Below are 17,395 nucleotides of genomic sequence, written 5' to 3'. Positions count from 1 at the left end.
GCAAACCACCTATAATGAAAAATTTAAGTTTGTTTCTAGGGCAAAATGTGATGGCACCATGCACACTGCACAGGCTGTCTGTCAGCTTGAGCCTTGACAAATAAGCAGGGGTAGCATTAAGGCCCGAAAGTCGGGGGATGTTTTCCCGTGTTTTTCACTCCTGAGCTTGCAGAAAATCCAAATTACATGGGGTGAAAATTAAATCTCGGGGGTGAAAAATATTTTGCAGTGTAGTCAGGGGTAGGAGTAAGGTCCAAAAGTAGAGGGTCAGAGTTCACCCCCGAGCTTGCACATATTCCCAATATAGAGGGTGAAAAATTAATATTTTTTTAATTTAGGGGGTCATTCACCCCCAATCGGTGGTTAACGCTACCCCTGCAAATAAGTGCTGCCAAAATAGTTCATCATGTGTATGTGGTAATACTAAATTTAGTTCACTACTGATGACATTCACATGAGTCACATTTGCACACACTTGCAGAGTCCAGCATGACTTATGCGGTCAAAATGTGATCATTACAAACTTTACTTTGCAGAACATTGAAGTGAAAGGGTCGTACAACTTCAGTTTTACCATCCAAATTTACAGCTTAATTTTTAAGCTTATTGTAAGTTATCTTGTTTTAAAATGGCTATACAAGGTTTTTTTAAATGTTTTTCCTACCCTCTAACCCACTCCCCAAACTAAAGCCACGATTTCTGTGTTACAAAATTTAAATTCAGTGTTACAAATTAGATGATTTCCGTGATTTTCCGTTTTCCACTATAATTTATAAAGCACTGAAAAGTTAAAACAAACATGTTTTAAAACTAAGTGTATTTTGTCTTACCTTTTACTCTTATTATGGCCAGAATTTTGCATCTTAGGCCTATAATTAATGCTAGAATGGATTGTTTAATGGTTGATTACTGCTAAATAATCACTATTCTTTGTTTTATTTTGCAAATCAGTTTTTCACTATTTTGTAGCATTTTCAAATTTCAGTGAGCAAACCCTGAATTCCGTGACTTTTTCTGTATCACAGAGAAATCGTGGCTTTACCCCAAACCTTACTGCATGTATTCAAACCACCAAGCCCAAACCTTTAATGTAACCCCAAACCCTTGCCCTTACCCCCAAAAGGGAATTAGGGTCCCGTAGAAATTGATTTCACCTGAAAATGACAGAAAATCGGATACATAAATTTAATGTTTTTAAAATGCATGAATGTATTTATCACGTTTTAATTACCCCGGTACTTTATTTTGCCTCATTTCATCAAAATTGTTATTTTAATTGCTAACAAAATAAAAGAGAAACCTTTCATATAATTTTGGAAATTTAAAAAAATACATTTAACTTAAGGGCTGGGGTATGAACGTTTGGACAGTATTTATTTTGGGACATTAGAGCACATCAGACATATCGAATTGCATTCTGAATATGAAGAATGTCATTCTGATATCAAATAATTTTGATTTTTGAAATTAGCAATTTAATACACATTTTATGGCAAATCATTAAAATTGATATTTTTGATATTTAACAGTACTTGAAGTAAACTTTATAAATCTGATGATTTATACTTAAAGTGTATGTAGGTGGGATGAAAAGCCGACGATCAATTGAAAATTTTGACCTTTAGTTATTGAAGATATGGATTTTTTTCCCAAAACACCAAAAAAAATTAGGTCTTTTGGGGAAAAATCCATATCTTCAATATGAAAGGTCAAAATTTTCAATTGACCGTCGGCTTTTCCTCCCTGCTACATACACTTTAAGAATATATCATTAGATTTATATAATTTACTTCGAGGACTGTTATATCAAAAATTTGAAAAATATCAAATTTTTATAATTTGTCATAAAATTTGTATTATATTGTGATTTTTAAAATGAAAATTATTTGATATCAGAAAGACATGCTTCGTATTCAGAATGCAATTCGATAGGTCTGAGGTGCTCTCATGTCCCACAAAAATACTGTCGAAACGCAATAAACGCTCATTTTGGATCCCTTAAGTGCAAAAACATTTTTCTTCTGGGTAAGAATTTGTTTCTTACATGCAACAGCTTTTTTATTGCAGGGTAGAAATTTGATAAATAGGTCATCATATACAAAATGTATGCATGGACCTATTTATCAAATATCTAACCTGCAAGAAAAAGGCTGTTGCATGCAAGAAAAAAATTCTTACCCAGAAGAAAAAAGCTTATGCACAAATGTATTTTTGTATTTTCAGAATTTTAGACTTTTATTAAATTTCCAAAATTATGTGAAAGGTTTCTCCTCCTATAATAAAAGAGAAACCTTTCACATAATTTTGGAAATTAAAAAAAAAATTCTAAAAATTCTGAAAATACAAAAAAAAATACATTTAAGTGCAAAAGCTTTTTTCTTCTGGGTAAGAATTTGTTTCTTACATATGCAACAGCATTTTTTTTTATTGCAGGGTAGAAATTTGATTAATAGGTCATAATACAAAATGTATGCATGCACCTAATAATTTATCAAATTTCTAACCTGCAAAGAACTGCAAGAAAAAGGCCGTTGCATGCAAGAAAAAAATTCTTACCCAGAAGAAAAAAGGTTATGCACCAATATTGGCCATTACCAGGGTTATAGCTAGGCGAATTTTAGTGCTGGGTGAAATTTATATGAAATGGTCAAAAGTTGAAATTTTGATAAGAATTGCTAATGTTCACTGATTTTGAAACATTTGAGACAGGAGTGCCGGGTATTTGGGCTCAACTTTAACTTGAGTGCCGGGTGGAAATTAAGAGTGCCGGGCGGGTCCGCCCGCCACCACCCAGCGTAGCTACAACCCTGGCCATTACCAATATTTTCAACAAAAAGCAGTGCCAAATCTCATTTTTTACCTGTATAATATTTCGCCAACTTTCTTTTTATTTGCTTTCAGGGGTCATTTAAATCTGGCAGTATTTTGCCTTGTATATATTGAGTGATCAGTGATGCACTTTTCTTGATCGATATGAAGCCGGTCATCAAAGCTGTTAATTTCACCCTTGATTTTGAAATACAGTACCCAAACAAATGAAATGATTTCTTTTGTTCCATTTTCCAAATTTATGGAAACCTTTCAACTATTCATATTTATATCAGGGAGAGCATTAAATAGCTCTTCTGGCACCTTCAAGGAGAGGTGTTTAGAGCATTCACAATAGAATGTAAGGAAAGAATGTCAACTAAGGAGAGCTAAAAATCACTCTACTATATCAGATTTAAGGAGAGCAGAAGAGAGCGATTGCTCTCGCTCTCCTCAAAGGCAGTCCCTGTTATATTTAGAACTAAGTATGCTGTGTTCTAAAAATGCTTAATTGTATTTGCATATTAATGTGACATGATCAAGGGGAATGAGTCACATGTCGGCCCTGGTCGAAAATGAGTTTTACACAGGTTTCTAAAGAGAACAGTTAGAGCTTTCAGAAACTGAAAACCCCATGTCGATACAACTTTTCTCTGTGAAGTTACGTCAATTTATCAATCACTGAAAACAATATAAAACAAAAGAATTTTAACACTTTCTTTGCAAATATCTCAAAATCAATATCAGCGACATCCAACTCATTTCCCTTGATCGTGTCACATAATATAGGCCTACATGTACATGTATATACTCCACTCCTGAGACAAAACTTTTTCTTAGCAGAATTCTCAGTAAGCTATTTGATAGTGAGTACCCATTCTAGCCTAAGATTCCCATTTCATTCAATCTGGACTCGAATCTTTTTTTTTTTTTTTTACTTTTTTTTAAATATTTAATATATATTTGAGTATTTCGTGATCCTAGCATCCTCTTTTTATGACAATTTTCAGTAGATATCCACGAAAAAAGCTTATTTCCAAAATTTCAGTTGATTCCGAATTTGCGTTTGCGAGTTATGCATGATTATGTGTATTACACTGCTCCATAGACAATGTGTTGTAATTTCGTTCTGGTGCACCAGAACGAAATTCAAATTTGGCGATATTTTTGCTAAACGAATTAATCTGCAAGAAATATTTGGTACATAAACATTATGTAGCCAGAGGTATCCAGTGGTGTAAAAATCTCAACTTTTTTGGGAAAAGTGGGGGATGAGGCTGTGGATCACGAAATGCCCCTTTAAATACTGTAATATTTATTTAAATGTGCATTTGTACACAGAAACCCAGAGGAGGAAAATACATTAAAATTAAATAAAAAAATTAAAACAGGAAATCAAGAATGCACTTTTTCAAACCGTATTTACATTTTTATGAAAGACCAAAGCATAGAACACCAATGATGCAATAAAGGAAAGGCTAAATGATAAACATCAACCATATGTTTAGCACTGCATACAACTTGCCAATGTGGGCACAGTACGGCACGTGTATTCATTCATAACTTGGGATAGCAGCCAATCTTCATTTCAGTGGGTGTGTACCACAATAAACTATAATAATAAACATGCAGCATGCACCCTGTTGATCAACTTCAATACCTGTCTACTATCACAATGTCAAGTTCAATTATAAATCATTTATTTAATTTATATTATAAGGGTGTTAATTTAGCACACCGCAATGTCGAGTCTTGACTCTTGTAGAAAAGTTAGAGCTAAATTTACTCACTCACTGCCACATATTTTTAGTCTCTTTCATTCAATTAGACAACCATTTGTTATGACGTTACAAATTCAATATCCATCTAAACAGCTGTTATCAACTTACAGTGTTGTTGGAGCTTTGCAAGTCCTCCCCTTCCTTAACTCGGTCCGAAGTCATGGGCAGCAAGCTGAATTTCACCTTTGGTGCACTGCTTCCACTCTCCGATCCGTTGTCAGGAGACAGAATCACTGTCCAGATTCCTTGTGGTGGGAAAGTAAGCATGGTCAAGGTTAGGGAAGAAGGGAAAGGGGGGTTTGAGGAAGATGAAAGTAGCCAAAGGGCCCCCAGCTGGTGCCTTATGGCAGTGTACTTCTGGGGTCACCAGTCAACACACAAACAATGTTTGGCTCTCATGGTTCTAGTTAACTATCCATCTGGCTGACGGAGGTATAAAACGGGAAAAATAATTCCCGTTCTGATCACACACAACACACTTGATAAATATATCCAAATAATTCCATATTATCCCGGCAAGAAACAACCATGTGGTAGCGTTCAGTTCAACATATGGCTCACTTTGGCACGAAGTACTGATCAAACTAAATATAGCCACGGCAACCTGTTTAAAATTCATGCACTCACGGGTTTTTATATTATGACAGTTTATTCCAAATTATAGCATGAGAATCACGAAAATGGGCACCCGCCTACGCCGGGGTTGATTTCGCTTGCGCGAGTCCCTACGTAATCACCACGTAAGCGGCGCCCGGCTTCGGCAGCTAGCGGTGCGCGGTGTTCCCCCATAACAACTTCATCCTTCTCAGTAAACGTGCAAGAAACATGCAAATATTCAATCACGGTGTCGAGAATGGATTCATTAATTCATTAAAATTGCAGAATTATTTCCCTGTTTTTGGCCGTCCCCCATTTTCCCCAATATAGCACTGCCCCAAATCCACGTGACTACAGCTATAATGGCGGCCTACATGAGACATGTACCCAAAATTATATGAGCTACTTACTTTGTGCAGCCAAATGAGGTCCTCAGACAAAAGAGCAATACGTGGAATTCAACATGCAGATAGAGTAACAAATCCCGAAAAATACCCTGCACTCTTTTAGACCAAAACAACTTAGTTTTGGTAAAATTCCACCTCAAAATCGAGAATCGCCCTTCCTTCCTGGTTCTCGTACCACAGTACATGCAGGGGTGAATCAAGCATGCGCGATCACCTGGCTAAGGAATTTCATTGAATTAATGCGCAAAATGTGTTAAAATTATGATAATTGGTATTATGTGGTATCAGAACAGATTGTCGTCATATATTATATTCATTTACTTTCCACTTTGAAAATTTGATTTTCCTTTGTATTTGAAATAATCTGAAACATGAAGAACTATTTGGTATCTCTCATTACAAATCACAGAAAGAGTCTGGTGATTCGCCCATGATTTGCGGCAATGGTGTAATGCGGCATCCTGTCATCTGATTAGCACAGACCAGCAAGGCAGACGACGGAAATAACTGAGTTAATCAAATAATTATATTATTTTAATAATATTTTGTGAAGCTAGTTTGCCATCTTCGTAAAGTTTAATTTAATTTTAAAACCTGTTTGTTTTATTTGTTTGTGTTCTTGTTATTTATTTTGTTTGATTCAAGTTTTAGTTTGTTTTGCCGGGTTTTGCCATATTTTTTTCAGCACTGAAGATAGGCCTAGTAAGGGCCTGGGCCGGCCCTATAGGCCTAATTTCGGATGGGCCACTGCTGTTAGTTCAGATTTATTATTTCAATAATTCGATTCAAAATCAATTCACTTGCCACTAAACTTATTCAGATTCAATTCCAATCGATTCTCCAATTCATTTTTTTTTTCAGTTTCAATTCCAATTCGATTCTCTTTCCCTATTTTTATTGATTCGATTTTTTGTAGGCCTCTCAGTTCAATGCATCAAAATCACTGACAATTTAATTTTAATATAGGACTAGGCCTACTTTGATTCGATTCACCGACACCCAGCATATTTTCGATTCAATTCAATTCCAATTCAGTGCTTAGGCCTATTAATAGCGAAATAAAAGCACAAAATTGTGATGTAGGCCTATTATAGGCCTAATAGGCAAAAATTGCTTGCCCCCCCCTTTGGCTGGCCAAAATCCCCCCCCATTTTACCCTCTCCAAGAGCTCATAATTAGGACAATTGCACAGCCCCTAATCATTGTTTTTGCGGCCTTCTTCTTCTGTCGCCCCTTCTTTTTTGCCGCCCCTGCGCCCCCAAAGCGGCCCCGGGCCGGATTTACCTTTTTGGGGCCCTTTTGCAGGTAATATGGGACACATATGTGACCATCCTCCACAACTGAGCCCTAGTGCCGCCAGTGCCACTAGTGAGATATCCTCCATTGAACTTAACAATTATAAACAATAGGAAACAAAGGATTTATTGACTGTTTTATTGATTTTTCACTACTTAAATGTCAAGTAGGCCTACTATAGACATGATATACATCATTTTAAAGCTAATTTTAAGCAGAATATTTTGGTTGCATATCTCAAAAATGATGATTGGCGACTTCAGGGCTCAGTTGTGCTGAGGGGTCACATAGGCCTATAGGAAATTGTGTGCATTGTCAATGCGAAAAACAAAACTATTTAGAAAATTGAATTTTCTTGTTGAAATTTGCATTTATAACATTCAAAATCATGTAACAAAAATGTTTTTAGAACAAAAGAGTGATTTTCTGAACATTTTGTTTTTCACCATAGAGATAACACAGTGTCCCATATTACCTGCACATGCAGGTAATATGCATCTTTGAAAAGATTAGTATCTTTGAAAAGACCAGTAGGCCTATTGTATTCAATCTATAATATGGGACACTTGACGATGATGTCATTTTGACGTCATAGCGTCCAAACAAACATAAAAACAAGATAACATTGCCTGTTTTATTAATCTTAAAGGACAGGTTGTTCATCATAACAATCTCTTTTGGGCATATCTTCTATAGTTTTTATGCACATAAGCTAAACGTCCTTAATGGTCCCATATTACCTGCAGGTACCCTACCCCAATTTTCTGAGCCAATTTTGGTATGTGAATGAATTTATTCAGATTTATTTGGGAAAATTTATACAAATTAAGACAATTAGGCCGGGTTAAATTTTGAATTTTGTATCAATGGGTCCAAATTTCTTGAAAATTTGGTATATTTATGGGTCCACTTTCAAATTCTCAGCGGCACACCCCTACCAAAATCACCCCGGTTCACTTCAGGGATATACCATTGGATGCCCTTTTGAATTTTGATCAGGATATAGGACAGATATAAATTTTGGGAAAAGAGACGAGAATAAATAGAACCTTTTCATACTTTTTTTTGGGGGGGGGGGGGTTAACGGTAGGCCTATCATAGGCTGCCTTGCAAAATGCTATTCTTGATAAAAAAATATACCAAAATGAACTGTCTCGATCATCCCACGCCACGCCCAATATGAGAGTTCAAATTGAAAGATATCGTATTAAGGGGTGGGGTATGAACGTTTGGACAGTATTTATTGTGGGACATTAGAGGACATCAGACATTGAATTGAAGACCTGAGCGCAAGAAGACCGTAAGTCCACTTGGCCCCTCAACATGTATGAACTAAAGATACGTATAGTTTCTTAGGGTTTGATAATGTGTAATATACATGTTCCAGGGTCAAAAACTCATGAAAGGTCACAAGTTGTGAAAGATCTGTTTTGGCCCCTGAACATGTATTAGGCCTAAACATGATCAAACTATAAGAAACTATACGCAGCTTGTGTATACATGTTGAGGGGCCAAGTGGACTTACGGTCTTCTTGCGCTCAGGTCTTCAATTGCATTCTGAATACGAAGAATGCCCTTCTGATATCAAATAATTTTAATTTTTTGAAATTCGCAATGTAATACACATTTTATGGCAAATGATTAAAAATTGATATTTTTGATATCCAGTGCTCGAAGTAAACTTTATAAATCTGATGATTTATACTTAAAGTGTATGTAGGTGGGATGAAAAGCCGACGATCAATTGAAAATTTTGACCTTTCGTATTGAAGATATGGATTTTTTCCCAAAACACCAAAAAAAATTATGTCTTTTTGGGAAAAAAATCCATATCTTCAATATGAAAGGTCAAAATTTTCAATTTATCGTCGGCTTTTCCTCCCAGGCCAGCTACATATACACTTTAAGAATATGTCATTAGATTTTGAAAATTTACTTCGAGGACTGTTATAGGGCCTATATATATCATAATTTGTCATAAAATTTGTATTATATCGTGAATTTCAAAAATGAAAATGATTTGATATCAGAAAGACATTCTTCGTATTCAGAATGCAATTCGATATGTCTGATGTGCTTTTATGTCCCACAAAAAATACTGTCGAAACGCAAAACGCTCATTCCAGATCCCTTTATTCTTTTAACTTTATTTTAATAGATCATTTTTCGGTTCCAATTCACAAATAGGAAACCGATTTAATATGATAATCTTCAGTAGGCCCTAGACATCAAAGTTTTGTCAGTTTTAATTCACGAAATTGGAGGAAACCAATTATTAATACTTATTATTTTGTCTGCTATCTTCAGTAGACAGCAAGGAGTTTTCCAAAAGGTGTCAAAATACCAACATAAACTTTCCTGTTCCTGAAAAAAAATTGACAAAGACACGCAGCACACAAATTTCCTATTTTATGTCTAGTCCAACTTCGAGAAATCAAATATGGACCTTTTCTTTTGAACTTTATTCATTTCAGAAATTGAAGGTGAACTTTTTCCAGAAGGGAAATTTATTCATTTTAGAATAAAATAAAGTTGAAAATATTTTTATTACATACCTGACAACGTTCATTTTTATTCCGCAAAGGAAATCTGTAATGTATCCCATCCATCTTCCTCACACCAGGATATATATATATATATTTTCAACACGGAATAAAAGAAATTTTATTCTTACCTTTTACCCCTATAGGGCCTATACCCTCCCCCACAAATGTACGAAAATATCAAAAAGACCAATCAATGTATTCCTTATTTCCTTGGATCTTTTAGCAGGTTATGTTCTTTTCAGTCTCTTTTTTCAAAATCTGTTTTCCTTTTAAATTTTTTTGGGGGGCCCAAAAATTTTGGGTCCCGGGCCCATCTGGCCCAATGGTAAATCCGACCCTGCCCCCCCCCCAAAAAAAATACGTGCATGTAAATAAACTCTAAGCGGCGGGGCTGGCAGGGTTGACTAAAGAGTCCCCCAACAAAAAAAAAAATGAAAGAGAGTGTCCCTCTGCAAATGAAAGAGAAAATCTGGAAGGCAAAGGAAAACGAAATAAAATACCCAAATGTCCCGCCCTTTTTGGGAACTCGAAGACTTTAGTTTACAAAGTTTACAGTCTCTCTAAAAAAACGATATGGGGAGAGTGTGCACCATTTATAGGCCTAAGCCTTAAATGTCTATATAACTAGAGCGGTTACCGCACCATAGCTGAACCATGTGGCTTCGGCACTTTTTATTCCACTGCCACCCGGGGGTCACACCTTCTTGGCATTTCGAGATAGAGACCCAAAATAGGAATATTTACCAGATACCAGAGTCTTATGAGAATATTAGTTTATTAAGTTTATTAAATTTAAACACACTTCAATCGAGAGAGATTGTGCTGAGGGAACTCTCTGTGAAAAGATTGAAAATTTCACTCTAAAAGATTGAAATTTCACTCTTTGCAGAGTGAAAATTTTACCCGTATGGAGGAAAATATGTGATTTTCACTCTTATGGTAGATTGAAATGTCAATCTTTGCGATTGACCCGAAGAGTCACTCCGAGGAGGTTCAGATTAAATGTGGGCCTTCTACAGGTAGCTAACGAGGTAGAATTCCACGATCTGAGAGTAAAGAGGAGAGCACACAAATAGGCCAAATCATTGATTTGAGAGTCTCTCAGATGCGCTAAAACATCGATCTGAGAGTCTCTCAAATCGGCTAAATCATCGATTTGAGAGTCTCTCATATCGGCTAAATCATCGATATGAGAGTATTGCAGATTCAATGGGTTATTGATTTTAGAGGAGGAAGTGCACGAACGGATCGTTGCTCCCGGATATGGCCCCCATCAATGTCTGTATTAAATAAAGCATATCGCGACTCGCGAGTAAACATTAAATTTCAAAATAATTAGGTGCAAAGTTTTCATGGTTTTCAGAGCATTTTTCAGTTCAACTTTAAGATACTTTAATTTGAATTTTTGTTCAATAAGACTTCTGTTGTAGTCGTTTAAAATTTCGCACGTGTGATTTGACCAAGCTTTCTTTGGTGTTTACGATATCGGCCTATCATAAAAATGAATACTGGTATCATTGCCGGCGCACAGTGTCTTCGACCCTATATCTTCATGGCAGGAATCGCCATGGTAGGTTAAATCCACAGCCACGATTAGCCATTTGGTTCAAACCTTTAAAGCTCTTTTTAAACTAAAAATTAGTCGAGGGACATAACTAAGGCTACTCACAATAGCCGGGTAATCGATCTTGGTTGTGCGTGATTAAGCTTGTATACCCCATTGAGGTCAATGGTCATCGACTTTATACTGCCTACAGTGAGTGCAGCTGTACTACACGCTGCACGCTGTAGTCCATAACAGGACCAACGCAATATAAAATGGTCAAATTTTGAGTTCAAAGCGCACGGCCAATTTTCAAAGCGCATTCTAGCGACTATCATATCTGTTCAACACGTATTTCCAAGTTTATGAGACCAAATCTGGTTTCTTGAGAAAAAAATCATGACGGGAGATATTCATCATTTTCTAACCCGGTATCAGAAGATTTTCGTCTGATATCAAAATCGTGCATAGCAATTCACGTGTATCGATCCCGTGTATTCATTTTAGTGTCCCTTCTGCACCAAATAATTATTAGCCAGGCGGTGTCGGTGTGCGGCGTGTATTAATTAGAAAATAATGATATTATTATAGGGAGAGGCTTAGTATAAATAATACCGGTAGGCATTAAGAAAATTTATTGCATCTAATTTCAAACATTGAATGTTGGAAGCATTGTATAAGCCTATACACATGCAAAAATAACATACAAAAAAAAAAAAAAAAAACGATCATTTTTATCATAATTTTTTTTTTCATAGACTTCCGTTGCAGTCGTTTTGGAATTCGCATGTGGTTTTTCGGTCTTTTGTCATTCCACCCTTGATGAAATATTTGATTTCCGAATTTGAGAAATTTAAGAAAGGAGTTTATACAAACAAAATAATGCATTGTTAACCAGAATTGAGGCGTCAGATCGTGCCTATGTCCTTAATAGCGAGTTGCCTAATTTGTTCATAGACTTCCGTTGCAGTCGTTTTGGAATTCGCATGTAGATTTTCGGACTTTCACTCTTTCAAGTTTCATTCTTCTGCATAATATAACTCTAAATATTTGATTTCTGAATTTGAGAAGTATGTACAAACAAAATAGTGCATTGTTAACACTGAAGCGTCATCAGATTGCGCCTCTGTCCTTTGCAGACCGAACTTGAGTTGGTATGCTGGCGGGTCAGCATGCTGGTCACTTTTGAGAAAACAAAATGACATGATGGACGAGCAAACAATCTTTGTCAAATGAGCTAGATATTTGTTCTCTTTGCACTTAAATAGACACAAGAAATAGATCGGATCTCTTTCTTTGTTCTGTATTTGTTTCTTTCTTTTTCAGAATGTCATTGTAATGACAAATTGATAATTTTAGCCCATTATTGTACCAAAATAAATAGGCTTACATGCGCACCCCTAAAACCCCCCTGTTTTTGTTTTGTTTTTGTTTTTTTGTTTTTTGTATGTAGGCCTATGTTTTTTGTTTTTGGCCCGTTTACCCCACCGTATGAGACCTCATATTTTACTAGTGCCTTCCCAAGATTCCCCAGCACCATATTTTTCTTGTTCTCCTCCAAAAAGGCAATTAATGCTCTAATATTATGAGATTCATGCAATCCCCGACCCCATAATGCCTTGTCATTCCTCCCAAAAATGCATATTTTTGCACCCAATACCCTACTGTTACAACACTCTGCTCCAAAAGACCCAATATTTAGCATCTGACCCTATACTGAACCCATTTTAGGATCTTGACCATCTTTAACGGTCATAGGGTGAGCTGAAACAATTGACTCTGATCGACTCATAGTCATAATTCAGCTGAACATTGGAGTTGAAGAATCCTGGGGATTCACTTCAATTTGAAATGGATATAGGAGTAGGCACTTCCGCACTAAGGGGCATTCGGTGAGAGCAAAATGTAAAAAATATGGGGTCATTGGGTGAGAGCATGGTTTTAAGCATTCGGTGAGAGCAAAATGTAAAAAATATCATCGGGGTCATTGGGTTAGAACATAACCTTTTTTTAAATGGAATCTTTGGGAGAGAACCGAAACAGCGCCACAGAAACCTCGAAATGAATCGAATTTCTAGTTCTAAATGGCTTCAAATGTCTTCATTTTTCAAAATAAGCAGCAAAATCAGTGATAAACCAAGTTGCTGTTCAAATTGAACTGGCAAGGGTCTTTGGGTGACAGATCAAATGGAAAAATAAGGGGTCTTCGGGTGAAAGAGCATCATCCATATCAAACACCCAGATTTGGAAGCATTAATAGTGGATCGGTTTTATGCCGTGTGCATGGTCAGGCTGTCGACACAAATAATAGCACCTATTTCTTAAATAAAGTAAGATGACTTTCTTTTTCAAATTAAAAATATAATATATTTCTTTCTCTCTTTCAGTAACTTTCTTTTAATTTTATTCCACATTTTAACAAAACATTGCTTTGTCTTTTTAGCATGTTTTTGTCTATAAACACTATCCCTCAATATACTCAAACATGTTCAGCATTCAAACATGTCATCCGTCCATATCTAGGTATATCAAACATCATCCGTCCATATCTAGATATATCAAACACCCAGATTTGGAAGCATGCATCATGCGTAGCTATTGAAAAACGAGAGGATTCGCCGTACTATCACGGCAATTTTTGACACAAAGATAAAGATATAGGGATGATGACGGTGTGCCCCAATAGCCCGGGGGTCACTCCCATTATGGCCTGTACACCATCCGCGATAATCAACTTTTGAAAAAGACCCTAAACAAGGATTTAACCCTTGGCTAAAATGATACCCTAAACAGGTAACACGCACCTGTTTTCACATTTCATTTCGGCCGTGTATTAGCAATTGTAATTTTGCTACCCTTTTTCCAATTTTACATGTTTTTGACACCCTAAACACTATACGCGCGTATCCTGCCTACCCACAAAAAACTACCCTTTTGACGAGTTTTTATTATCGCGGGTGGTGTACAGGCCACAATGGGAGTGACACCCGGGCCTAATAGTAATAAGGTGTAGGCAAACGTTAGGAACACATTTAGATGAGCAAACTTTCCTGCGCTCATTGCATTCACATTATATAAATTTAAGGTTTTACATTTGGGTTCTCCAAAATTGTCCATATGTGTAAAAGGTGGGGGTGGGGCAAAGTTTTTTTGGCACATCCAAAGGGGCGGGGGTGTGTGCAAATATTTGGTAGACCATTTTGACAACTCACCACCCTGGGTGTAGGCCCACACAAAATTATTGCGTCACTCCTAAATTCATGTTATACAATTTTACATAAACTCCCCAACAAAAGTTTGGAAAGTTTTTAAAAATGGTCATATTGGCATGAAACTTGGTGACCTCCCAAACACCATTACGGCCCGGCTAGGTTTGTGGTCTATGACCACCATTTGCCACTAGTTCTTTCTCTCTTTCAGTAACTTTCTTTTAATTTTATTCCACATTTTAACAAAACATTGCTTTGTCTTTTTAGCATGTTGTTGTCTATAAACACTATCCCTCAATATACTCAAACATGTTCAGCATTCAAACATGTCATCCGTCCATATCTAGGTATATCAAACATCATCCGTCCATATCTAGGTAGGCCTATATCAAACACCCAGATTTGGAAGCATTAATAGTGGATCGGTTTTATGCCGTGTGCATGGTCAGGCTGTCGACACAAATAATAGCACCTATTTCTTACATAAAGTAAGATGACTTTCTTTTTCAAATCAAAAAATATAATAGGCCTATATTTCTTTCTCTCTTTCAGTAACTTTCTTTTAATTTTATTCCACATTTTAACAAAATATTGCTTTGTCTTTTTAGCATGTTTTTGTCTATAAACACTATCCCTCAATATACTCAAACATGTTCAGCATTCAAATTCAAACATGTCATCCGTCCATATCTAGGTATATCAAACATCATCCGTCCATATCTAGGTATATCAAACACCCAGATTTGGAAGCATTAATAGTGGATCGGTTTTATGCCGTGTGCATGGTCAGGCTGTCGACACAAATAATAGCACCTATTTCTTACATTATCATATATTTCCTATCTCTATTGAAATGTTTATTGTGTAAACCCTTGTCACAAACGCATCTCACAGATTAAGGAAATATAAATTTAATTAAATCTGTTTTGGATGAGTGGCATTTTTAAATGTGTTAAAATTATTTGATATGAAAAACACGAACAAATTAACTATACGATATTTCTAAATTGCCATCTAGGCTATATAAATAAAAGGAAGTCGCTAAATCTTGTGCACGAATAGACTCAGAGATGATTTCACTTTCAGCTCTGATTTATTCGTACATTGATCGGGTACATATTGCCATTAAACCATCTGAGGTTCATTTTTGCAAAAATTGATGGTAACTAAGAGAATAACATAAAAAACTGTCGTGTTGCTATGCAAAAACGCATGCAGTGGCATTGTGGGTAATAAGGACAGTGTGAACCGCGTAATAATATTTCCATTAAAAAACCATACGCAGAGCATCATTGCCCTGTTTTCTGCCAACTGCGAGGTGGCCAAGAAATGATTCAGGCTATCTAGATGCACAACATCGCGTACTTTAAGAATGATCTTACGAGCTTTTCGCCCTACGCAGAGCTACGCACCCCATTTTCCGCCACTGCACCGAAGTTGGCAGCCAAGAGATTAAGGCTACGTCGCGTGAATTTTATTATTTATTCTAGGCCTATAATGAATCGTCGTTTAGTTTTACAGCCACATTCATGCGGGAGATTGAGGAATATACGGGGAACGCATTGCACTTTATTTGGTTGAAAACGGTCAAGACCAAGAATTGGCCTCAAAATCAGTGAAAATATGGTTAAAACCGGGGTTTTTCCGGGATTTTTGTTGTCAAAACTCAGTGGTAGCGCGTACCGTAACTAACTGGCAGCAGGGGGTTGGCGTTAGTACGTCGGCGTACTGAGCAATGTGACGCGCACGTACGGGGTGCATAATATGCACAGACCAACTTTCCGTGCCAGAGAAATAGAAAAGAAAAGAAAGGAAGACAAAACTGAAAAGGTAGGCCTATGGATGGGTCGGGTTGAGGATACGAGAGGAAAGAAGGAAGCTAAAAATGAAAGAATAAATAAATAAGTAAATAAAAAAAACACAAAAAACAACAACTAACTAACTAACTAACTAACTAACTAACTAACTAACTAACTAACTAACTAACTAACTAACTAACTAACTAACTAACTAACTAACTAACTAACTAACTAACTAACTAACTAACTAACTAACTAACTAACTAACTAACTAACTAACTAACTAACTAACTAACTAACTAACTAACTAACTAACTAACTAACTCATGTAAAAAAACTAAAATAATGAGAACAGAATTAAATAGATAAAATTCAAACGGGAAATCACAAGCTAAGCAGGAAATATGAAAAATGGGAACAAAATGTAGAAAAAAAAAAGCCAAAACTAAAAGGAGAAATGTAAGAAATGGTAGATTTATAAAATAATGCATGGGAACGGGGCTCAATAAATGAATAACATGGAAACGGAAATCACGAGCTAAGCAGCATGGGAACAAAATAGACCTATGCAAAAGAAACTGAAGAGAAAGAAAGGAGCTAAATGAATAGAAAAAAAAGAAGAAGACAAAAAAGGTAGGCCTACGGGTAGGCCTATTATACAGGTTATGATTACAGTAACTAAATGAAACGGGAGCAAACTAAAGAGGGAAAGAAAGAAACTAATCAGGAAAATTAAGGGAAAAAAAGAAGTTAAAATTAGAAACTAATCTCGAAAAATAAGAAAAATAAATAACAACTGAAGGAAACGGGAAATCACAAGCTAAGCAGCTGATAAAAATGAAGCTATAAAGGGAAACGTATAAGAAAGGATAGATTTAGAAAATAATGGGAATGGGGTTAGGCCTAGATAGATAAATAACATGGAAACGGAAAATCACAAGCTAAATAGCATTTTGTTTTAATGGAAACAAACTAGGCCCGTGCAGAATAAACTGAAAAGAAAATGGAAATGCAAGAAGGGACAGGTTTAGAAAAATAAAAACGTATAAGAAAGGATAGATTTAGAAAATAATGGGAATGGGGTTAGGCCTAGATAGATAAATAACATGGAAACGGAAAATCACAAGCTAAATAGCATTTTGTTTTAATGGAAACAAACTAGGCCGTGCAGAATAAACTGAAAAGAAAATGGAAATGCAAGAAGGGACAGGTTTAGAAAAATAAAATTTACCTTTCAATGATTCTACCTTTTCAGTAATTCCTCCTGTTTTAGTGATCGCTCCCATTTACTCATCTAGCGGGGACCCGCGCGAAGCGCGGGTATCCCGCTAGTACTAGTAATTTCAATGTAAGTATTTCCCAGTAATTTCCGATATCAGAGATGCCACCTTTTCTTCTTTTGCCCGAAT

The 17,395-nt window shown here is 36.1% G+C and overlaps 1 protein-coding gene across 1 annotated transcript in view; it reads right to left on the bottom strand.

The window, feature by feature from the left end:
* Window positions 1-5,515, bottom strand: part of LOC140156025 (uncharacterized) — a 70,563-nt gene extending 65,048 nt beyond the window's left edge. The window contains 1 exon segment of the mRNA XM_072179121.1: window positions 4,698-5,515. Within this exon segment, the coding sequence (XP_072035222.1) occupies window positions 4,698-4,856 (159 nt within the window). The 5' untranslated portion in view covers window positions 4,857-5,515.
* Window positions 5,516-17,395: the final 11,880 nt, after the last annotated feature.

This window comes from Amphiura filiformis, chromosome 6, assembly GCF_039555335.1.
Source record: "Amphiura filiformis chromosome 6, Afil_fr2py, whole genome shotgun sequence".
NCBI classification, from domain to species: domain Eukaryota; kingdom Metazoa; phylum Echinodermata; class Ophiuroidea; order Amphilepidida; family Amphiuridae; genus Amphiura; species Amphiura filiformis.
The sequence above is the reverse complement of the archived record's forward strand: the minus strand, read 5'-3'. Positions and strand labels throughout refer to the sequence as shown.